Source organism: Crinia signifera, chromosome 2 (genome assembly GCF_055691185.1).
Source record: "Crinia signifera chromosome 2, ASM5569118v1, whole genome shotgun sequence".
NCBI lineage: Eukaryota > Metazoa > Chordata > Amphibia > Anura > Myobatrachidae > Crinia > Crinia signifera.
The window spans coordinates 343905532-343931098 of record NC_139218.1 but is presented as its reverse complement, the minus strand read 5'-3'; the positions used below and the strand labels follow the sequence as shown (position 1 = coordinate 343931098).

General features: G+C 43.5%; 1 protein-coding gene across 1 annotated transcript; it reads right to left on the bottom strand.

The window, feature by feature from the left end:
- Positions 1-10267: 10267 nt before the first annotated feature.
- Positions 10268-24753, bottom strand: LOC146058542 (keratin, type II cytoskeletal cochleal-like). Its single transcript, XM_083170827.1, has 9 exons — positions 24289-24753; positions 23402-23625; positions 18890-18950; positions 17217-17312; positions 16370-16534; positions 14226-14351; positions 11371-11591; positions 10657-10691; positions 10268-10476 (listed from the first exon to the last, which is right to left on the bottom strand). The coding sequence occupies exons 1-9, from the start codon at positions 24751-24753 to the stop codon at positions 10268-10270; spliced, it is 1602 nt and encodes a 533-aa protein (XP_083026953.1).
- Positions 24754-25567: the final 814 nt, after the last annotated feature.

Here is a 25567-nt window from a genome sequence, read left to right as displayed (position 1 = left end):
AAGTCCCTCCCGCCAGAAGAGTTACTTTTAATGACCCCATTCCAGTGTCATAGCCGCTGCAGCGACCAGCACACCACAGAGGAGCTGCGCAGCAAACCTCCGGTGAGTGAGGGGATATTACCTACATTATGTTATGGTATTATTATAATATTTCATATTCAGCTAACTACACTGACACTTTTATTATGATGTCTTATGAAATGTGTCTCCCCTTCAAACTGCGATTGACAGTACAATATGCCTAACCTCCGAAATGGCACTAAGTTACACACAGGGACAGTCATCTACGGAGAGTTTGCCTAAAAGCCTTTCATAAATCTTTTGTCCTGTAATTGGTCAACAAGATCAGCTGGTTGCTTGTTAGCAGCCAATTGGGTATAGAGCTATGCCCCTGATCTGACTAAGGGGCTTAACATACTGTAACTGGGCCTAGATTTATTACATTTTGCAGAGGGATAACATTCCAAACAACCAGCCAAGGTATCCAGAAAATATAATTGGTGGATTGAATCCAGGAGGAGCTGCGCAGCAAACCTCCGGTGAGTGAGGGGACAGGCAGTGTGACCAGGAGCCACATGGAGAGAGTGGAATGGCTGGAACTGAAAACTTAAGACGGGTACCCTGTTCTACTCTGTCCCCAGCCAGAACACAGCCATTAGGTTACAGCACAGCAGGGACAGCCTTAATAGACTGCCTCAGTGTACCCCTTCCAAAGCAGACAGTGACAGTCTTTTCCCCATTGTCACTAGCACAGTACAGTCAGCTTGCACCCAGATTGCTAACTGGAAGCCCTGCTGATAGTCACCCCTGTCACCCTGCCAGGAATTCTGTCCAGCCATGCCACCTCCTTGCTACCTGTCCTAATGACCACCAGGCTCTGCTATTTAATAATTCACAATTGTAGCAGCCGCTCTGTGCCTGGGCATCGTTCATGTTCTGCCTCTGGGCTGCAGTAGACTTGGCAGGGCTGGCTGAGGGTATGTGCTGGGAGACCCTAGAGGATAGCATATCTGTGACACCATGGGGCCTAATTATTATAGATCACATATTAAGTGCAATCTGGTTGCAGCTTCGTGGAGCCAGCACCAACAGGCCCTGTGGGGAGCGCTGGGTCCTGGTTGCTTCTGCCTTGACAGGCAAGAGCTGCTCTGAGGGTCTCTGCTGCTTATGAAGGTGGCAGCTCCCACACCTGCCTGTCAGCGCAGAAGCAACCCGGACCCAGCGCTCCCCACAGAGCCGGTTGGCATTGACTCCACCAAGCTAATGCCTCACCAACCTCTAACCTCACCGCACGTCACTGCCACAATGTATATCACAGGTAACACTGGAGGCCCAAAGTCTCATTGAGCCCCCACGGGGACAGTGTGTTCAATTGGTAAATCCAACGAGACTCACGTTGCATGAGGATCTTATTTCTATTGCCACCCCTTAATGAGGGGGGAATGTGATCAATGATGATAGATTTTATTTGGCTGACACTGTGATTTTTCAACAGGCAGTGTCGTGCCATAGGCTGGTCACTGTGGCCCTTAATGAAGGCTTGGGTAATCACTGTCCTATGTAGGGCCATGCGTTCTTTGAACTGACGCTGGGTTTTTTCCCACATAGGACAGCATGCATGGGCATGTGAGAAGGTATACCACGTAGGTATATATATATCTGTTTTAACTATTTTAAGCCAAAAATTCTTGTTAAGCTGGGTACACAGCATTTCCCCGTGGACGTGTACACACTGACCGATATTTGAACGATATCGGTCAGTGACATCACCTGCCCCCCCTTTTCTTACATGCAGCCGCAGATGATAGTGTCAAATTTAGCTGCATGTACAGATGTTGAGGATGTCATTAACAACCGGCGGCTGTGCACATCGTTAATGATATTTAGGGGATCATTCTGGGTGATTTGCAAGACTGCGAATTTGCAGCCTTGCGAGTCCATCAAACCCCGCCTTGCGAATGGTGGCTAGGCCGCCACCCATTCGCAGCGTGTGTTTACACGCATTGGCTGCAAATGGATGTTTGACACAAACATCCATTCACAGGCTTTGGGAGAACACCCACATCATTCCATCACGGATGTGAGGTGAGGTAAATGGCTGAGGAGTCCCTGGCAAGTACCAGAGCCAGATTTGCACACAATACATGAGCCATGGGGTACATGCCAGCATTATACACATGTGCAGCAGTATATACTGCTGGAGATGCGATGAGTTTTGATAAGAGATGTGCCAAAAAGATAGCCAGGTGAGGCACTGCCTCACCTGCCATAGACTTTTTACTCCAAAGTTTTGACTATAAAAATTATTAGAATAATAAAAATAAGATTTTTTTTATATTTTATTGTTGCTAAGGGAAAATACATGCTGGTTGTTGAGGGGGAGTAAATTGCTCGTTGTCAAGGGGGAGTGAAATGCCGCCGCATCTTACTGCCACGGACGCTCACAAGGTGCTGTGACAGCCGCGCAGAGAGCTGCGTGCTGCCCGGCTGTATACTGAGAGCAGGTCCGCGGCTATTTTGAATTCTCCCGCTGGACCGCGAGCCAATAGGAGCTTGCGGCCCGGCAGCCAATAATGAGCCACCACTGCCGCTCCTTATTGGCTGCCGGACCGCGAGCTTCTATTGGCTCGCGGTCCAGCAGTAGCATTCAAAAATAGAAGCGGACCTGCTTTGTGTATACAGCCAGGCAGCACGCAGCTCTCTGCCCGGCTGTCACAGCTGCTTAAAGTACATTTCGAGCGTCAGCGGGAGTCCTTAGCAAACGGTTCTGCAGAACCGATCGTATATTAGGTATCGGTTCTGCAGAACCGGTGAGAACCGTCTGTATCCCACCTCTGATTAGTACTAACTACTCGTACTTGACAAAAAATAATACAAATGTAAAACTTTTTTCATAACAATTATTTGCCAAAAAAAAAAAGTCATAAAATATGGAAATTATAATTACATGAATAACGAACTGGCACAAAAACTAATTTCAGTTTGGGTCCAATAAAGCCGAACAGAAGGGTTTCAATAAAATGAATGTGACAGAATTCATTCCTCATAGTCCAAGAATTTCTTCCAATTTGATTAGATAATTGTGGACAATGGAAAATTAAAATAGTTTGTACTGTAATTTTGAACAGACTGAATTCCATTTTTTTATTACTGTTAATTGGTAATAAAATAGTATTTATATTTAGTATTTTTTTTTACCTACTAGATGTATACCTGTTATGTAATTGAAACGTGTTGAAATGTAAACCACAAATATACTTCCGGTGGAGGCCGGGGATGGTCGCACACTTGCGGGGCTCCCGGCTTCCATCACCCAGAGCCCCCATCCCCGGCCACCCAGAGATCCAGGGAAGATACACAGAAAGTGTAGAGCGGCTGGATGGGAGCTCGGAGGAGGCCACGGGCTGCGGCGCAAGAAGATGTGGAGAAGGGACGCAGATAGAGCGGAGATCAGCAGGAGGGGAGGTCGGAGGAGGCCCCCAGCCACAGCTCAAGATCCGGAGGAGGCCCCCGGCAAAATCCGGCTGCGGCCCCCCGTGCAGGACGAGGGAGCACCCCAGTGACAATGGCAGGATGTTGCCCCCACTGCATCGGACCGGAGGACCTCAGCCAGAGGAGGGGTGAGACAAAGGAGGGAGGAGGATCCCCCCCCGGCGCAGGCCGTGGTGCCCCACCCCCACTCAATACAGACACCATGAAACCCCCCCAGGCCGCAAACACCCAGTGCCCAGTAATGAACTCCAGCCCAAGCTCCAGCCTCACTGACTCTCTCTGACTACCCCCTCTCCCTGCACGCTGCCCCCCCCCCCCCCCCCCCCAGCTGCAGCTCCAGGAAGGGCACTGACACACTGCCCCCCTACAGCCTAAGGATCCATCCTGCTGTGCTGCTGTGGTTCTCCTACAGGAAGTTGGCACCACAAATGGCTGCCTAGGATCTGTGCACTCAGCCACGGATGGCTGCCTAGGCGCTGTGTAGCTCGACGGGTAATGTGTGATACTGTACTGTCCCTGCTTATATTGTTACATACCTGGCTGCTGCAGCGACAGTTGGCGCCGCTGATGGCTGCCTCGGCACTGTGCAGCTCGGCGGGTATGTGTTCTGTGTGTGAAAACTGTACTGTCCCTGGTTATAATGTTAAGTGAATGTTAATGCAAATGTTGTCTGATAATCACATATAGGCCTAACAACTGCAAGTGAATAAGATCTTGTAGTAGTTTAACTTAAGAAAATTAAAGAATGGCTTTAGTAGATTTTTCAAACATTTTTATGAAAAGCAGAAACAAAAGAATCACTAATACACAGTACAGGCAAGGAATAGATTCACTTCCACACAGTGGCGTTTGTTCCAGTTGCCCGGAGGCAAGATAAATATTAGTGCCCCCAAAATAGCTCATCCAGTACTGTGTCTGTCTCCAGTAAAACAGGTCATGGGTTCTAAATAATGCAGCGTGTGACACTGATGATGTTAGAAGGGGGAATCAGCCACAGAAGCGATATCGACAGCTTTCAATTAACTGATTCAAACTGGCAGGGACAGAGAGGTGCCCCCTTGGGAGCAGGAGCCCAGCGGCAGATGACTCCATTGCCTCCCAGAGTTACACCTCTGCTTCCACAATCTGTACCAGGTAATGGCATACAGTACTGAAAAAAGAGGCCTTTCAAAGTACTTTAGGCCTGATTTACACCTGATCACACAGCTGCTAATTTTCGGAGCCCAGCGATTAGGTATAAACTGCCCCGCCAGAGTGAAATCCCGTCCTGTGCAAGCCTGTGATTAGCTGCAAACCCATTCCCAAACTGCTCACCATCAAATGATTTCTCCAGTGTGTGTAGTCTTACTCGACAGCTGCAATAAAATCAGTCGGATCAGGAACAGAGCTGATGTCACACACCCTCCCTCTAAAAGCCTAGGCACACCTGCGGTTTCCCTGACAATCCCATAAAACAGCCAATTACCACCCCCAAATGGCAACTTTATGTCAATCAACTTGCAAATGGTCAAATTATCAAAAATGTAGCATGCGTACTATCGAATGTACATATGCACAGTTTATCGATATTTGCCCGGACTGCAAATTCTCAGTCATACGATCAGGTCTGAATCAGTACCATTGTGAAAACAACATCTAATGCTGACCATACACTAGATCATTGGTTCCCATCCCTGGTCCTTAAGTACCCCTAACAGTGCACATTTTTCAGGTCTCCACACAGAATCACAAGTGAAAAAATGAGCTCCACCAGAAGAATTTTAATATGTGTCTGAATAATGAGTGCACCTGTGCATTTGCTAGGTGACCTGGAAAACGTGCACTGTTGGGGATACTTGAGGACCAGGGTTGGGAATCACCGCACTAGACCAACTTTTGTCCAACCATCCAACTAGTTGTTTGGTTGGACTGGGAGGGGGAGATTCTGTAAGGTAAAAATGCGGTAAAAACCCTGTTATCGGGTTTTTACCGCATTTCTGGGATGCTCTAAGCATCCCCCGCCAGGTTACCGCGATGGAGGGCATCGCCAGAAAAATCTGGCAATGCCCCATAGAAGCCAATGGGCTTCTAACGCAAACTCACCGCCACCACGCACGGACCCCCGCCGCCCCGCACGGACCCCCGCCGCCCCGCATCGCCCCATCACCTGTGTCCGGGTAGCACAGCTCTGTGCTGCCAGGACCTGTGACCTCCTCCCTGCACTGATCCTCTTCCGCGTGCAGGGAGGAGGAGAGCCTAGTGAAGTAGCAGAGCCGGGTGTGGGAGGGAGGGGGGAGCCACCGGGACCTGCTGGGACCCGGCGACTCTCACCGCAAAGGACAGCTCTTAACGCAAGAGCTGTCCTTTACTATAATTATCGCATATGTTGGAACATATGCGATAATTATAATTGCGATGGGTGGCGAAGGGGGGCGGAGATTCTTAGAGAATCTCCCCCAAAATCTGTTACTGTAAATGAGCAAATGACAATCAGCAGTCAGATTGAATTACATTTGTTTGTTTCCAGATTTTGGGGCAAATTACTGAATTACAAATGACATGTGCTCCCATGCAGTACCAGATTTGTATTTCATCCAACTAACTATATATGGTCTAACATATGGCCAGCATAAGAGTGCAGTGTAACAGTAAACCGACACTGCCTGAGAGGCATGTCATTACATTTCTATAGAACCAAATGTAAGAGAGCACCTAATAAGTTATAGTTTAACACACACATATACAGTATACTCTCAAGTGGGGCACTGGTAAGCCTTATTTGAAATTGCATGTAGTAGAAGTAGTAGTTTGTTTATTTATAAGGCACCACAAAGTGTCCACAGCGCTGTACATAGCAAACAAAAAAAAATAATTACAAGGTAACGTACAGGGTGTGTTGATAAAATACAGCATAAACAGGGGAATAGCTGGTAGAACTAAAATCAGCATCAGCTCTGAAGTAGGTGTCAAAATTGTTGAGGAGACTGAAGATGAAGTAGAGCAGGCATTCCCAACCACAGTCCTCAAGGCACACAAACTGTGCAGGTTTTAGTGATATCCAGGCTTCAGCACAGATGGTTTAATCAGAATCACTCAGGTACTAATTAAGTCACCTGTGCTCCAGCCTGGATATCACTAAAACCTGCACTCTTGGTGTGCCTTGAGGACCGTGGATGGGAATGCCTGAAGTAGAGGAAGGGAAGAACAGGGCAGGAGCGCTGGTGAGGAAAAGAAGTAGGGTGAGTACAGATAGGGCAGGCCTTATGCTTGCTGGCGAATCGCCAGCAGCATGCTGCTGGCGATCCGCCAGCAACACGGCGCGCCATCTGACTGAGACGCGCGTGCGTCCCCCACGCACGTGCGTCTCAGTATCCGGGCGGCCGGCGGGCGAGGCGGACGCAATACTGTCCGCCTCCCACTCGAGGGGGGCTGGGGGGACCCGAGGAGGCTGTGGGGGGGTGCGGGCGCCTGGTGTGGGCACCGGGCGACCGTCGGAAGGGGACGGCAGCACCGTCGGAAGGGGACGCGCGCGCACCTCGTGCGCGCGCGTCCCCTTCCGACACACAGATGGCGCGGGAGCAGGGAATGGCGAATGGCGTCGCCATCGCCATCCCCTGCAAAGATGAGCCCGGCCCCATCTGTACGTGAGAAAGGAGGGCCCTACTCATAAGCGTTAACAGACTAAAAGGAGGTGGGTGGATGAACGAAAAACAATAGGATAAGTAGGAACGGATGGGAACAGATGGAGGGGTAGGGTAGGCAGGATAGGAGGAGCGAAAGAGGTTAGGAGGAGGAGGAGGGATAGGCTAGTCGGAAGAAGTGGGTTTTGAGGGAATGCTTGAAGGAGGTAAGGGAATCAGAAAGCCTGATGGGTGGCGGGAGGTTTTTCCAGTGCAGGGGAGCAGCACGAGAGAAGTCTTGGACACGGGAGTGGGATGAGGGGATTAGGTGAGAGGTCAGGCAGCGGTCAGCGGCGGAGCGAAGAGGACGGGAGGGAGTGTGGATAGAGATCAGTGAAGAGAGGTAAGGAGCGGTGAAGGAGGAGAGAGCCTTGTAGGTGAGGGGGAGGAGTTTAAAGAGAACTCGGAAAGGAATGGGGAGCCAGTGAAGAGATAGACAGAGGGGGGGGGGGGGCGGAGGTAAAGCAGTGAGAGAGGAAGATAAGCCTAGCAGTGGCGTTAAGAATGGATTGGAGAGGGGCGAGGCAGGAGAGAGGTAGCCCGGAGAGAAGGATGTTGCAGTAGTCAAGGTGGGAGAGTTAATGAGAATTTTGGTCGAGTCAGTGGAGAGGAATGGTCTGATGCGCGAGTTGTTGCGGAGGTGAAAGCGCCAAGACTGTGAGAGAGCACGAATGTGGGGGGTGAAAGAGAGGGAGGAGTCAATGATGACACAGAGGCAGCGCATTTGATCGGTGGAGGTGATTACGGTTTCACCAATGCTGACGGAGATAGTGGGTGAAGAGGGGATGTTCGGTGACGGAAGATTAGAAGTTCAGTTTTAGCCAGACGGAGAAGGAGCGATCAGAGAGGTATGAGGTGAACCAGAAGAAGACCGTTCCAGTGATGCCAAAGGAGGGGAGGGTGTTGAGCAGGAGAGGGTGGTCAACAGTGTCAAAGGCAGCCAACAGATCAAGCTGGATGAGGATATGGCCTTTGGATTTAGCCGATAGTATATCGTTAGTGACTTTGGCAATTATCGTTAATAGGAATATCAATGCCTCACGGTGCTGTGGCCATGTATTCTGTTACAATTATCAATATGAAACTTATATGATCATCCTGTGTCTGAATGGCTTACTCTGGGTACTTCAATACATTCTCAGCACCCAAAGACATAAGTTTTATAATGGTGTACATTCTCAATAGTGTGCTGCATTATATTAGTATAAATATATGACAGTTGAATTGAACTATCTGCCATCAGGGTTGTCGACAGTTCAGCTGGGCCCCAGTTAAAGTTGGGGATGTGCTCAACAGGAAGAGGCATGGAAAAGGCCACAGAGGGGGGGGCTCTCTCTCCCACATAGCACACAACACTGAGCAGCATGTGTGGGGATGGTGAGAGAGGCTGCTGCAGAGGCTGTTCTCTCTTGCTCCCTGCAACGAGGTAGGTGGGGAACGGGAACTCGGGCCCGTCCAACAGACCTGGCCTGGTAAAGAATGCCTGCCCCCTCTCGGCACCACTGTTTGCCATCAATAGTTTCTTTAACATATTGCAATATATTCCCTTCAACATCAGTCTCTGTTTTATTTAAGGTCACTTGTGGTCGATGTTGATCGATTTTGGTCAAATTAAAATCAATCTTAATTGATATCGGGCTTCCAAGGCTACAGTAAAATACACATTTACTGACAGATTCATTTTTGTATTCATTTTTAAATGTTAGTAAATATACTGTATGTTCTAGCCCTGGAAGGAAAACATTGATTAAGAGTGATTTTTAAATCAATTAACATAATTATTTCTATAAAGCTACAATGTAGAGTTTTACTCAGAGGACCATATAAACCTCTTAACGGCAGATGTGAGACCGAGTGATAACTCCACAACATTAAACTTAATTACCAACTATATGCAATACCAACGATCTAGAAATAACGACACAATTAAATGCCATTAAAATCGCTACCCGTTAATTTATTTAACAAGACTTTAATAAATAAGTATGGTGGCATAAGAAAGAACGGGCAGATGATCAGTGACATTATGTCTTAAGGTTGATCCCATGTCTACATGTCTTTACCTCATCCCATTATTCATGCCAATAGACTGCTGAGCCCCCAACTCTTTCCACAAAACACCATAATACACCAGTGACCCATGCCCCTCACTATGGATGGCCAGACTATATCAGTGCATTGGGAAGAGAGAGCAGCTCCGTAAAGCAGTACAATAGCTACTGCCTTGCCATTCTTTCCCACCACATATAGGTTGACAAACCCCACCGGCAAAGAAAAAGAGAAAATGGGTGGGGATTTTGGGGTTTAGGGAGGGAGGGTGGGGAATCCAGACAAAAGAGGCAGATCTTAACATGTCCTAATCAGAAGATGGTTTCGGCTCCACCCTAACCACTCCACATTATACCTAATTGGCTGAACATTCCCAACCTGTTAACCCCTTAAACATCTGTGTGGGGTCTCACCAAACTCACACTTCCTATGAGTTTACATTCGCTCTTGCTCATAGAAGCATACACTCATCATCACCAAATGCCCATGAAACTATAAGAGAAAATATTGGATATACCATGTTCATATTTGTTTGGCACACATTACACAGACTTTGAAGAAGGTATGAATTTGCTTTTGATTTATTATGATTGTTGCATAAAAAAGCATTGTGCATAAACACACAAATTAAGGACATTGCAAAGCCACCCTGAACAGTTACATGAACCACAAACCTCTTTTCATAATATCTAGATGTTGGAGACCACTATGGGAATGATGCTATAGAAGTTAAGTAAGATGACAATGTCTTAAAATAACATTGGATATGAAAATAGTGTAAAGGTTGTTAATATAGTAAGTAAAAAAAACTGTTTGAGAATATTTTTCTCTTAATTCTAAACAGCTGGTTCTAATGGCAGTGTGCTTCGTTAAACTTTGAAAGAAGGTTTTTGTCTTTCATTTCACAGCATTTAATTGTCAGTTTTAAAGGCATTTTTCATATACTCGCTTAATATATGTGTGTGTGTGTGTGTGTGTGTGTGTGTGTGTGTGTGTGTGTGTGTGTGTGAAATTTATGTGAATACTGCACAATAAGCTGTTATTTGAACAGACACATTTTCACACAATTAATTTTTTAGGGATGCGTATTGGGAATTCAGGCTTTCGGTTGTTGTTGAGATGATCTTCACAGCCCCACGTCTAGTCTCCTGCCTTCCAGCACTGGAGAAACTGGGGGAGGAACTTGAGATGCTGCCTCCATACCCAGAACTATAGCCGCCACCAGAACCTCCACTAGAACCGGCACCAGCACCAGCATTAGATCCACTTAAAACAGCTGAAAGACAGAAATATAAATATATTGTACTGTGCTACTATTTGGTACCTAGATATGTTGTATACTACTTAGTGAAAGCATGAAAACATGAAGGGTGCACATGTATTATATTACTGGGTCAACAAAGACTAAACCCTACAAAAATCTAGCATAAAAGGGAAAAATTATGATGTTACTTACAGACATTGACTGTATTGGTGATCTCTCCAGAGATTCTGTTGGGAAAAGAAAAGCAATGAAAAGTAATTAATAATTGGCCAACTAGAAAATCCATTAAGGCTTAGAACTGTTTATGTTGATTTACTGCAGTTCTAGGTTGCCAATATTATTAAACTACACTAAAATTATTATAAGATAGTATCTATATATATGACATAGAACACAGATATTTGGTGTATATTGTTTTCTTTTTTTGGTGTATATTCAAGGATCCCATATAATAGATGAAATTCTAAATGAAAAGGGATTATTTATCCACAGATTTCCCCGACAGTCAGTTCCTAGCAGAATGTCAGCAGTTCACAAGCAAGTTTAAGGACATGCCACAGGTCACAGCAGGTCCATTACAAACAGGGAGTAAATTTCTTCAGAGACCAAAAAGTTCCAGTACCCTTAACATTAACCACTTTCAGGCATATCACCTGGTCAGCTTGTCCAACATCAGGAGCAATGTCTCGTCTCTGACAGCCAGGTGGATACAATCAGACCTGATCACACCTAATACCTGGCCTGAATCCATTGCAACCACAACTTCTATATCACTGACATGTATGTTCATGATGACCTTGTCACACATTCCAATAGCAAAGCTATTTTATTTTTAGAGTTTTTCTAGATACTTCAAATCACACAGCTTTCTAGATTTTGTTGCTAATGATATTTGATGAGACTTGCCTGCTCTCTTCTCCCTCCAGCAGTGTTCTGTAGGTGGCAATTTCAATATCCAGGTACAGTTTTACACTCATCAGTTCCTGGTATTCTCTCAGCTGACGAGCCATCTCCTGTTTCAGATTGTTCAATGCAGCCTCCAATTCAGCCACCTTACCCCGGGCATTGGCCAAAGCACTTTCTCCTCGTTGATCAGCGTCTTCAATGGACAACTGAATGCTGGTAATCTGGAAACACATACAATATAAATCAATGTTAAAATAGACATCTATGTATCAAGAGGATAGATAGCAAATAGATAGGAATGTAATAATGATGCTGTTGCTTGAAGTCCATGTAGAACATTTGGCAGTTCATGACATTTCTGCTTTGTGGAAATACTGGGAAAGGATTAAGGAAATAATTGGCCTACTGATTGTGTGCTAACAGAAATTCATTTAGGTTCAATTATATATTTTGTTTCATAATGCTTTGAAGTTAGAAAAACCCATTCTATTCAAACCATACAATGCCTTCATATCATAATGACATACTTTGTAATTCTCCTATCTGGGAGAAGCCTGGAAAGGAGGCACTGCAGGGCACTTCAGGGAGTGGGGCTGAATGGTCTAGTCATTAGGCTCCCGCAATCACCAGCGAGTAACATAAATCCTGCCCACTTCACTAGAAAGTGGACAGGATGTGGGAGAACTATCTACTCTTCTGGGGCTGCAGAGGGACTACCCCAAAAATCAGGAGAAGCCACAACTTCTGGGAGGGTAGGCCAATATATACTTCATATTCTGCATATTGGAGGCCGGAAAAAGATAAATAAATAATACTGGATTTTTGGTGCATATTTAACCCATCACTATGAGTTACAAATATGTGCAGACACCCATATTTTGGTTCTAACTAATTTATCGTGTTGTGGGTTTGGCAAAATAAAGTGTTTTGGTCTAGTTTCGGTTATTGGTTCAGTTTGTATTCCCTTACAAACAATAAAAATCAGCAGGAGGAGTAAAACAAATAATTGATGATCTAGGTAGATTAGAGGAATGGTCAAGAGCATGGCAACTACAGTTTAATGCCCAAAAATGCAAAATCATGCACTTGGGTTGCAAAAATCCAAAGACTAAATATAGTATAAATGGCACTATAATGGAAACTACTGAGGAAGAGAGGGATCTAGGTGTCACTATTTCAGGGGACTTAAAGGCAGGTAGGCAATGTAACAAAGCAATGAAGAAGGCAAGTCAGATGCTTGATTGCATAGGGAGAGGTATCAGCAGTAGAAAGAAAGAAGTAATAATGCCACTGTATAGGTCATTGGTACGACCTCATCTAGAGTATTGTGTTCAGTTCTGGAGGCCATATCTCCAGAAGGATATAAATACATTAGAGACTGTACAAAGAAGGGCAACTAAAATGGTGCATGGCCTACATCACAAAACGTACCAGGAAAGACTAAAAGATCTTAATATGTATACTTTAGAGCAGAGAAGGGAAAGGGGGGACATGATAGAGACTTTCAAATATATCAAGGGTTTTAACAAGGTACAGGTGGGAGACATTCTTCACAGGAAGAGGAGCAGCAGAACACGAGGACATGCACTGAAACTAGAGGGAGGAAGATTCAGGGGAAATTTGAGGAAGAATTACTTCACAGAAAGAGTAGTAGATAAGTGGAATAGCCTCCCATCAGAGGTGGTAGAGGCAAATACAGTAGTACAATTTAAACATGCTTGGGATAGGCATATTGATATCCTTACAAAAAAATAAGGATCAAATATGGTTTGAGGTAACATGTTTAAAAAAGGGGCAGACTAGATGGGCCAAGTGGTTCTTATCTGCCGTCAAATTCTATGTTTCTATGTTTCTATGTAACAATGATGAAAAGAAACGATAAAAACCGATAACACAGCTAAAATCATGTAATTTGGACATGTTTACATGGAATCCACAGACAGAGTTTCGATTTGAAATCTCGGTTCCGAATTGACAGCAGACCTGAGCTGGGACACGGGCAGATTTATTTAACTCAGTGAAGTGATAAAGTGGCTGGTACTTTATCACAGCCAATCAGCTCCCAACTGTCATTTTTAAAACTTTTTTAAAACTGCAAATCTCTCTAACGCATAAAGGTTTTCCCAAAGTCTCTGTTTACTATAGAGAGAGAGAGTGATGTGGTGAACGGCACTCAAAGGACTTGATCAAATAGAAATAAAATGTTGGAAACCACAGTCAAATCACATTTGACTGAGGTTTCCAGCCTTTTATTTCCATTTGCTAAAGTCCTGTGAGTGCCATCCAACACATCTATATACGGGATGCAGTGTAAATCCCGGCGGTCAGGATCCCGGCGTTCAAAATCCCGACGCCGGAATCCCGACCGCCGAAATCCCGACACTTTCTCCCTCCGTGGGTGTCCACAACACCCTCGGAGGGAGAATAAATCAGTGTGCCGAGCGTAGCGAGGCACTGGGCCCGCAAGGGGGGGAGGGACGATCCACGTCCCACCCTTGTCGGGATTTCGGCGGTCAGGATTCCGGCATCGGGATTTTGAATGCCGGGATCCTGACCGCTGGGATTTAATAATGAATCCCTATATACTATCGGTCAGCCTCCTGCTCCCGGCTCCGGCACCCAGGCACTGTTATCACCAATCATCAGGAGTGCCCGCATCTACTCTCTTTCTCTCTCTCTCTCTCTCTCTCTCTCTCTCTCTCTCTCTCTCTCTCTCTCTCTCACTCTATATATATATATATATATATATATATATATATGATATATTTTTAAGCTAATAATTAAAAGCGAGTGCCATAGAATTAGCTGAAATTGAATTTTGCGGTAAAGACTTTTTAAGTCGTATGGAACATTACCTGTTTCTTTACATTCTCAATTTCAGCTTTAAGTTTCTGGATGGATCTATTCAGCTGTGAGAGCTCATTCTTTGTGTTCTTCAGCTCATCCCCCTGCTGGCCGACAGCATTCTGCAGCTGCTCGTACTGTTGATAGAATAATAGATATAATGCACTGGTTAGTCTTCGGAAAAATACAGTACATTCTACATTGGAATTCTTAAAATATGCCCTCAATTCTGGCAATCAATTACAGCATTTTAGCCCTAACTGGCCAGAAAGCCCACTGTTATTTAACTGGGATCACGATATCGATGGAGGCTTGAGTAGAAAGAGTTTGGATGATAGTTGTAATCGGACTATGGCCTAGTTGTAATAGCTTCAATGTTCAGCAGGCTTGTGGATTGCCAGCCAAACTCAGATGTTTTTTTTTTAAAGGGGCAATCATTTACAAGGCAAAACCATGCCCTTTTAGAAAACATCCAAGTTTAGCCGGCAACCCACAAGCCACAAGCCCGCTAAATACTGACGTTATTACCTCCGTCCCTATGTGTACTGATGGGCTGTTGTATGTTCGTAAGTTGTTGTTTTTTTTTTTGCAAGACTTTCCGAACTCAGCGTCGGCACCACTAATACACAAACATACATCCGTAAGCAGACTTCCGCTTACTATTGACTTACAACTAAAGAGGCAATCCCTGGACAAGCTCAGACTGAATACAATAAAAGTGTGTTCACATCATTGGGGCACACTTAGGTGAAGAGGGAAGGTGCAACAATATACAATAATAATGATGGCTAGAAGCATCGCTACTTAGCCTCTTTTGATTTGCTGATTGTCTATTGTCTCGTCTAGCTGAAAATAATAAATTAATTGTAAATTATTATGTGTGGATGACTATTTTCATGACTTACTTGATGTTTCCTACTAATACCTCTGGTATGACCATATAATTTATTTTCAATGGTATTTTGTATTTTATATGGAACAATGTAAATTTATAATTTGTTAATTTTGTTGCCAAGACAAAATTATTCATTGCACATAAGGCCTGACTTTTTGTTATATTATTATATTGTGCAAAAATATCCTAATGTGACACTCAAGCCATATCTAACCACAGTCTCCATGCTCTCACTATACCACACTTTCTTCATGCCATTCCTTCCATATCATAGGGAACCGGTGTACATACTTGTATGCCTGATATACACCTTGTACTCATGACACTATTGCTGAGCTGGTTGCATTGTATGATGTGTTTGACTCAATATGCAAGAACATAAATATGCTTTTCCTGCAATTATCCTCTATGTTTTGCATATGGGTCCCTTTATGAATGAGGCATTTTCTATAAAGAATCTAGAAATGCTAAATCTATGGATTTGTCTGATTTGTCCACCTGCACATGGTCCCCAGTTCCAGTGTCCCAGTAGACATTATGCAGATTATGACTCATTATTTGTTTCTTTTGCATAAATAATACACATTTACTATACCATGACAATAACCATATGTACATAACACATAACATTCCAAGGGGAGAATTTATGAAGATAGGAGCTCTATTTTACTTGGGAAGTTGAATGCGGAGCCGGCCGCTCCCCCTCCTCGCAGCGCATGCTCCCACACACAGGCTGCGAATGGTTATTTAATATAAACAGCCATTCACATGCTGTGGGGAAAACCCATTTCTTTCTATGGTTGCCAACCATCGAAAGATGTGGAAGGTGCACGCATATTAAAGTGACTTTCAAGTCAATTTCATATGCGTGCATGCTTGGACGGAAATGGTCTGGCAGCTGACATTCAGTGATGTCAGCTGCCAGCCCCCCACACTCACGTCATGGCCCCATTACCATGAGAACGCCCAGCGTTCTCATGGTAATGCCCAAGTAACTCTTGGCATTCCCATATGGTAATGGGGCTGTCCGTTGTCCCACGTCCCTCTCGGCCCCACTCGCGCACTGTTGGGTGCGTGCACCCGGTAAACAGAATGTTCGGATATGATATGCGCATGTGCAGAAATGCGCATGCTCATGTGCAGGACAAAAGCATTGGTCCCCGTGCGAACGCAGCCCTGCTGCGTACGAATCAGAATAAGTTCTAGAAACAGCAGACATTTGGGTTTGTTTATGCAACGTGAAGGGCCGGCATTCCTAACCTTTCTCTTATAGGCGTCTTCTGCTTCTGCTCTGCTCTTGTTGGCAAGTTCTTCATACTGAGCCTTTACTTCAGCAATGATATCGTCTAGGTTCAGAGATCTGTTGTTGTCCATTGTTAGAAGAACAGAGGTGTCAGATGCCTGTTGGCTGAGTTCCCCAAGTTCCTGCAATATTAAATATATGTGAATAGGAGAAACAAGAAACCATTCTAACAGCGCAACATCCAGAGCGGAAAGGTTAGAGTCCATTAATAAAGGACATTTCTGTGCGTTATAGATATTTGAATGTTTTTCATTCAACATTTTACATACTGTAGAAGTAAATTGTTATATTCCAACTAAAAGATAAGGTTAAAAAAAATCCATTCCAAAAAGAACCCTGATCATGAAACAGGGATGTATCTACCCCATGGCACTCGCCAGAGGAGCCAGCTGAGCAGGGGTGCCGTCCATTGACATAGGACATAGTAGAGGCAGTGTCTGTGTACACTCCTGGGTGCAGCAGCTACTGCTACTGGTACAGATGTCCACCACCACACTGCACTACAGTGAAAAAACTAAATAAACTTAAATAAACACACATTTATAGTTTGTGGTGGGTGCAAAACAGCCCACCAAAGGCTCTGGGGCCATCCAATTCGAAAAGGAAAGGAGGGTGGTGGATGGAGAGGGAAATGAGTTCCACCATTTCTCCAGGTCCACTTTAAGCACTAGATAGATAGATAGATAGATAGATAGATAGATAGATAGATAGATAGATAGATAGATAGATAGATAATTAGAAAGTGATAGAAAGATATATACAGCAACAGTCCTTTGAGTAGACACACTGCTAAGTTATCATTACCAGTTCATAAAGAGTTTTCAAGAAGGCAATCTCATCATTGAGATTATTCAGTTTCCCTTCCAGTTGAACCTTTACTTGATAAGTTGCATCAACATCCTGTTAATGAATAAACATATTTAGGTATTTACTGAGATTAGCTCTATATTTTTACTAATGGTCTTAGAAGGGCCACTAAACCTAAAACATAAATAAAAGTAGCCATTCTCATAATTAAGTAAAGGTATTATATTCTCAGTACTATAACCAAGGGTGTATATAGCCATATGTGCTGTGCATAGAGTGCAGCAGCTATTGGGCCGGTGATCCCTGTCAAAGTTACCTGTGTTATACTGTATAACTTCTTTTTTTACCATTGGGTGGTACATAACGGACCTTTCAAACTTTTGCCTCGGGGCTTACAATTATTTCGTTATACCCCTGAACCTGGACCTGCTCATTGTAAAATGGTATAAAATGAACTACTAGGGCACTACTTTGGGGCATAACATTAAATAGGGCACAGTTATGGGGTATACTGTACCAATAAGCAAATATTAATTTTATTACTGAGGTCACAAAGTTCTGGCTACGCCCCTGAATGTAACATTTTGAATAGATATATATGTACAATATATTTTAACACAGAGCACAATAACGCCATTGCTAATCCTGCCTATTTGTAAAATTAAGTTTTTGTGTTTGTTATACCCCAGTCAGATCGCAGACATAACCCGGGGAATTACTGGTTTGCTGTCAGGTTGAACCAGTTTGAGGTGTGGTGTGAAAGCACCACACATACAGATGGAGCCGGTTTTATTCAGCCGGTGGCTGGCGACAGAATGGTGATAGAATCGCCAGCTGACATCCCCTGCCAGCCCCCGCCATCCGCCAAAAGGGAAGGGCATGTGCATGAGTAGTGCGCGGCACATTCTAACGGAGCTCTCCGTCGCCTCCCCGCTGGTACCCGCCGCCTCCCCGCACCCCCCCTAACCCTGCCCATCTCCCTGAAGTGGAGATGGGCAGGGTTTCTTCTTCCCACCACAGAGTGACTGGGACGCGCATGCGTGTGAGACCCTTGCGCATCCCAGTCAGATGGAGCGCCTCTCCGCCGGCGATCGACAGCGGGGGAATTCTGGTGATTCCCGGCGCTGTATGAGAGACGCTCCATCTGTAATAATCCGGGACGACCATCCTTGCAATTCGACCCAGGTTTTAAGAAGAGATAAACACGGGTCAACCTCAGTATAAAAGTGCTGGACCTGGGTCGTAGCCAGGTCAGACCCAGAACCAAGATCCCAGGTCTGACCCGGCATTGCGATCTGAAAGTGGTATTAGTGACTTACACCTACTTGTGTTGATGTATGAATAGTGAATCACTCAACATGCATTGGTTTCACTCTCAATTATACTGTGGATGAGATTTTTAAGCCTTCTACAAATCAGAAAAGTAAAGATGTTAACCATATCCACCAATCAGATTGTTCCTATAATTGACAAGAATGTATTTGATAAATAATATCTAGAATTTCATTGGATGATATGGACAACACCTCCTCCCCCTTAGAAGGTTTAGTAAATCTCCCCCTATGTGTACCTTATGCTATCACACCTCTAACACCTGAGTGGATTTTTCTTGGAATTGTTCCTTTCCTATGAACTCCCTACATCTGACAGTATAGAAATTTTGCTCTAACCTTTTTGAGCAGCACAAAATCGTTCTCTGCTGAAGACCGCTGGTTAATTTCATCTTCATACCTGTTGGAATATACATGTTAAGTACATCAAATGCATTCTGAATACATACATTGATACATTCACTATATTTCCCATTTAGAAATGTGGTAATTTATAGCAGAATTCACTATTGGAAAAATGTGATAAAACCTTCACATTTTCTAAGTTTTTCTACATTTACCAAATGTACAGAGAAATGGTCGCTCGGTCTCTATTGGGATCTGATCATAACCCTCCAAGCATCACAAATGGCTACAGTATCACTCTGTGCATCCATAGAGGGACTCCTGGCTCATGAACCAGGAAGTCCAAGGACCATCAGCCATCGCAAATGACAGCTATTATCAGAAAAGATGCCCTTTGTGTTACTAGTCATACTGTATATGAAAGTACATATGCACTTAGTATCATCATGGTGGGTGGTGAGAAGTACCGCAAGAGGATGGTACATCCACAGTGTCATATGTATGCATTATTTTAAACACAGTTGGAAATAATATATTTTATGCACTTTACATATTTTATATGAACTTCTTCAAAGTGTTACTTGGTTGGGTTATTTTGTTTATTATTTTGAGACATTACAAGGTCAACTTGATTTCCTTTAACAAACAATCTAATCGAAACTTTAATAATTACTCTGAGCTTTATATATACTTACTGTTCCAATATAATGCCGGTTATTTATATTTGCTATAAGAAATTAGGATAATCAGAAGTGGAAATCTAATTACATAAGCAATAGCACACACAATTACATAAACCAGAACTTAGCATTAAGGTAGTTTCCATTACAAGAGCAAGTTTTACTACTGAAATCATTAAACAAAATGTAAAAAAAAAAAAAAAAACTAATAGCTGAAATCATGGCAATATGCATTGTTCAATAAGATGCAAATAATCTGCAGTCCGCCATGATCGCTCCATCTGTTGGTGACAATGGGCACATTGCTGTATTCAGTCTGCTCAGGAGTGCATGTTTCACACTTGGCAAGCATAACCAGATTGGGGGTCTTTCTGGCCAGACCACAATGGCATCAGTGGCTTTTCCTCTTATGCAGCAGCAGAACCAGGCAACCAAAATGTCAGCAGAGCGGCAGTATGGGCTATTTCACACACTCAGACTCCTGCCGGGCGGCAAAAACCTGCACGGCAGTGGCGTGCGGTGGGGTGAGGCACAGCCTTTCCTGTCGTACTAGCGTATATGCCGGTATTTTGAATTTATAAAGTATGTCAAAAATACAAAGAATATATTTAAAAAAATCTTATTTTTATTATTCTAATCAATTTTATAGTCAAAACTTTACCTTTTCTGCACATCTCTTATCAAAACTCAGCGAATCTTCAGCAGTGTATACTGCTGCACATGTGTATAATGCCGGCATGTACCCCATGGCTCAAATATTGTGTGCAAATCTGACTCTGGTACTTGCCAGGGACACTTGAGCCAATTAACTCACCGCACATCCCTGCAACACGGCCAGGAAGCCGTGCCGCACACAGCAGTTTACAGTGGTGGGGATGGCCACAGCCCAACAGCCGTCCCTTCCAGTGGTGAGATCCGGCTGCAACCGGGCGGCCAAGCCGTGGCCGTCCCGTGTGAATAGACATATTTGTGTCCATTATTAACTATGTGTGTGGCACGGCTTTTCACCGTGTGGGGTTTCGCCGCCCGGCAGGAGCCGGAGCATGTGAAATAGCCCTATGTAGTGAATGCAGAGTCACAGGGGTATCGGGTTTCATGAGCTCCTTAAGGAGCTTTCTGACCAGAGGAGAGATAGGAGGGGGAGAGAGCTGTAAGTGCCCAGGTAAGTTCTCCTGTTCACTGTCTGGGTGTCTGGGTTCTGTGTAACTTGTTATCCAGGGCCCACACCGGAAAAATGACGTGTGGTCTCACAAGGAAGGGGCATGGCCACACAATAGTACTCCCATTTCAAATTACACCACACAGTAGCACAATCAAATTCACATTACACATCACCAGTGCCGTAACTAGCCATTTGGTGCCCTGTGCCAGAAAGGGAATTGGTGACTGCCACACCACCACAGTCAATAATGTAGGAGCGTGGCTTCATGGGGAAGGGGCGTGGTCATATAAAAGTACCAATAACACCATAATGCCCATTACACATTATACCACACACAGTAATGCACATTATACTTTATGCCACACATCATGATGCCCCTTTCACATTATATAACACACCGTAATGCCTATTACACATTATATTACACACCGTAATGCCCCTTGCACATTACATAACACACCGTAATGCCCTTTACACAATATGCCACACACTGTAATGCCCATATGGCATTATGACACATATTATGCTACATACAGTATAATGCCCTGATTACTCCTGCATATACCCACAGTAGTAGCGCTGCTTATACATAATGCCCACAGTTGCATTCGCATGGGGTCACAGGACGTCAACAGCCCACCAAGTTTTCGGGCTGGGCAGCCCAAATATAGGTCAGTCTTGCACATTGGACACAGAGGAGCGCACTACTACTGGTGGAACCAGGGATTATTTGCTCTTTTGGAAAACTGAACTAAATTTCCAAGGAGTATACAATTATCTACCTATTGGAGAATAAAATCGGAATTGCAGTTCTGGTTTGAATTTGGATTCTCATATGTGGGACTCTATCGATCATATTAATACCAAATTAATATCAGAATCCAAAACAAATTGATATATTTTCAGTTATTTATTGAAAGAAGAGGGAATATAGATTACTAAAAAGACCTTATATTAAAGTAAGATCACATCCAGTGGAGAGTACATTCATTTTGCACCATAAATAGTATCCACATAGGAAATCTATCACTGTTGAAATAAGGAGAAATCCCTATACAGATCAGTAAAGATTTATATAAAAAGCACCCCTGATGAAGTCTCTTAGTGAGCAAACGCGTCGGGCTATTGTTTACATCCTGTATCTAAGAAAATCCTCTGACAAGGAACTACTTGAAAAAAAACTTTTGTTTTAAAAGTGTATTTTAATAAATGTTTTATATATTTGTGAAATTTTGTCCATGGATGTTTTAAGATAAGGAAAGACAAAAAAAGAAACTGGGCGCTATATAACACTATTGTGGTGGTATTGGATGATAGTAGCCTCACTATTAGGAGGCTAAGTGTTATATTATAAGCGACCATTTGTATAATTGTGAAATTAGCGCAAATCTAGGAATTTTGTGTAATATATATATATATATATATATATATATATATATATATATATATATATATATGCAGGGAAAAATAGGGGCTGCTTTTGCATGTAGCCCTGAAGTATAATGTTGTAATTTGTACACTGCAATTTGAGTTTAGACATGCCCCTCCAACACCCAAATCTCTCTGCACATACTGTATTACATCTGCCACACCTGCAGTTCAACATGGTTTAACCAAGGTGTAAATTTACTTGCACTTTTTGCTTTGCTCCCTAAAACTTTTTATTTGCCCTGTTAGCACAACCCTCCAAGAAGATCAGAATTTGGACCTATTACAGACTAGCTGAATACCCGTGCTGCACTATGGAATTTAAAGTATTTCCATGCGTGTAACTTTAATTTTGAAGGACTTCCTGGTGAACTACATTTTTAGTGTTTCCTTCAGGCTAAGCCCTAACGATATAATAATTACACCTACTGAAAAGTAAAAAAAAAATGTTTGTCTTACCCCTTTTGCTTCAGACTCAATAGGTATATTGCCCCCGGGATAATAGGTCTGATCATTGGCGTAACTATAAAATTTGCTCCCCCCAAGCCAAAAAAGTTTCCTGAGGCTGTGACATAGCTGCCAGGGGCGGGCATCTGACATCAACAGATGTCAGCTGCCCACCCTGTCCTCGCAAAGGGCGCACGCAAAGCTAAGATACCTGAGAGTGCCTTAGCTTTGTGTACACGTTCCACATCCTGCCATGGTCGTTGACCATGGCAGGATGTGGTCCTCCCCATCAAAACTGGGCTTATGAAGCCATCACAAGCGCTGTGTAATGACTTGCGGACCCTAATTTATAATTCCTTGGTACAGCCATGAAATATTAAGGCAAATTCCTTCTCAAATGGATAAAACCATGTGCACTGCAGGTGGGGCAGATGTAACTTGTGAAGGAAGAAGGAATTTGCCGTTGAGAGTGAACCAGAATAAGGGCCATTTTGTAACCAATAACAGTCATGTTTTTTTAAACTGTATAAAAAAAACCCTTTCAAAATATAAATGAGTTACATGTGTGTAGACTGTTGCATGTTAATTTAATGGTACTTTAAACTCTAGATACTGTACTGGCTGGGCTTCTTGCAGCTCTTTATCTGTCATATAGTTGCAAATCCTCAGTGAATGTACATGCATTGACAATTCTGTAAATTAGAATCCGCAAATATTGGTATAACGAATGTTTTCTGCAGGAATTGATTAGAACATTTACAACCCTGAGAAAGTGTCATGCCAACATACCTGCGTTTATACTCCTCCACGCGTTCCTGCTCGTTACGTAACTCTCCTCCCAAGTTGCCCTTATTGCTCTCTAAGCTGCCCAGCTGGCTTTTCAGGTTATTAATATAAGCATTAAAGAGAGGTTCAATGTCACTTTTCCGACCAGACTGACTTCCCCCTCCTTGTTGCTGCAACAGACTCCACTTTGTCTCAAGTACTTTATTCTGCTGCTCAAGAAATCGAACCTGGCAAAAAATACAAAGATAATAACAAAAGGCATATTAAATACAAACTGTTTAACATTATTCCAGAACATAAAAATCAGCCAAGCGAGTGACAGTTACTGTAACACCGCTTTCACACCAAAATCCCGACCCGAGATACTACTGGGGCAAACCTGGTCCTGGCTTGGTGCAAAAGCGGCTACCTGGACTGCATGGTCACTATCAATTCAAACCCGAAAGCAACTAGGGTAGCCGGTGATGAGAACAGCACCACCCATGTTATCTGCCCGGGGTCACAATAAAAGGACCAGAGAGTCAGATCATCGGTGCTTGGAAATGGTTTCATCTACGAACGCCGGCATTTCAGACAGACTGCACACAAGTGCAGTCTGAAAGGGGTCTAGCCAGCAGTACTGCAAGTCCAGCCTGTGGTATGAACTGGGTTTCAGGCGCTGCGACTCAACCTGAAACCATGTTCAATAGCCCAGGTTGGATTTAGGATTTTGGTGTGAAATGTATTGCAGTACAGTTGATATTCAATGTAGGCTTGGCATTCATTGCTGATTTAATTAATAATAATAATAATAATAATAATAATAATAACATTAATGCAGAACATATTTTTCAAATTAACTAAAAGATTTACAATTATATTAAAATAAAAAAAATAAAAAAAGATCATACCTTGTCAATGAATTTAGCAAATTTGTTGTTAAGGGTCTTGATCTGCTCTCTTTCCTCTTTCTTAAGAACTGAAACATTTGGATCAATTTCCAGAGAGAGTGGTGCCAAGAGGTTTCTGTTAACGGTCACATTTACAATACCTGCAGATGGAGCAGCAGACAGAGACCCACCTCTTGCGAAAGACAACCCATCTGAGCCACCAAAACCACCGTACCCACCACTTGAGCCTCCAAACCCACCGCCTGAGCCACCAAGCCCACCACCTGATAATGAAATCCTGCTACCGGCGCCCTGATTACGGAGGCTTCTGCTCCCAAAGCTGGCACTTGGGGCAGATCGAAGACCTGCTCCACTCCATTGAGAGGATGAGCTGATGGTGGCTCTGCTGCTGCCTCCTACTGAATATGAGCTAAAGCCTTTAGAAGATGCTCCTCCGGACTGTGTAACGCGTAGTCCCAAACTCATTGTGGCTACTGTGTCTTGAAGATAAGATGGGGACAAGTTCAAGAGTTGAACAAGTGCCCTCTGTTTCTTGCTCTTTTGCTTTTATCTACAAAAAATAATGGGCTTGGCCACATTTTTTTAGATCAGTTTACAGGTGTCCTTCTGTCATGCCTGGAAGCAATAGTTTGTTTGCAACCTGCTAAAAATGCTTAAAGAAAATATGTTGCTTTGCTTGAAGGCTAACAATGTGCTATAAACTTACATATTTTAATTTTCATGGGAAAAATAAGATTTTCTGTACCAGTCAGTATATTGTAAAAAAAATTATAACAATGCACCTGTCCATAGGCTCATATACTGTGTGGATATTTGAGTACTGACTGTATTTAAATCCTAGTACCTCAAACTTTATCTTTCAACCCAGACAATTCTGTTCCAGCAGGTGTAACGGACACCTAAGCATCAGTCCCATTTGTTTCCCACACTGATTATTGCAATTCTCTGTTCACTAAATAATTCTGACCTGCAGTCTATAGTCAAAGGGGCAACTGTTCTCATGTTCCTTGCAAAATGCTTTTCTACAGCTCATGTGCTCTGTTTTTCCAACACTGGTTGATCCAATATAAAAAGATGTAATTAAAATACAACTGTAGGACTAGGTAAGCCCTCTTTTTTTAACTTTACCTGGTACTTGTTTCCTAGCACGGCGCCCATCACATCGTATACAATAAGCCTTACAATGGTATGCGATGCGATGCGACGGCACCCGATGTTATACAATAACATAACTTACATAAACTTAGTTAGTTGGATGGAATACAAATCTGGTACTGCA

Bases quoted from the DNA above. Each gene is read 5' to 3' on its own strand.
- LOC146058542 (XM_083170827.1), bottom strand. From the start codon at position 24,753: ATGAGTTTGGGACTACGCGTTACACAGTCCGGAGGAGCATCTTCTAAA. The intron at 11,592-14,225 runs GTAATGTTCCAT...ATGTGTTTCCAG, and splicing joins TTGAGAATGTAAAGAAACAG to ATTACCAGCATTCAGTTGTC. The intron at 10,692-11,370 runs GCAAGTCTCATC...TTTTCCCAACAG, and splicing joins CTGGAGGGAGAAGAGAGCAG to AATCTCTGGAGAGATCACCA.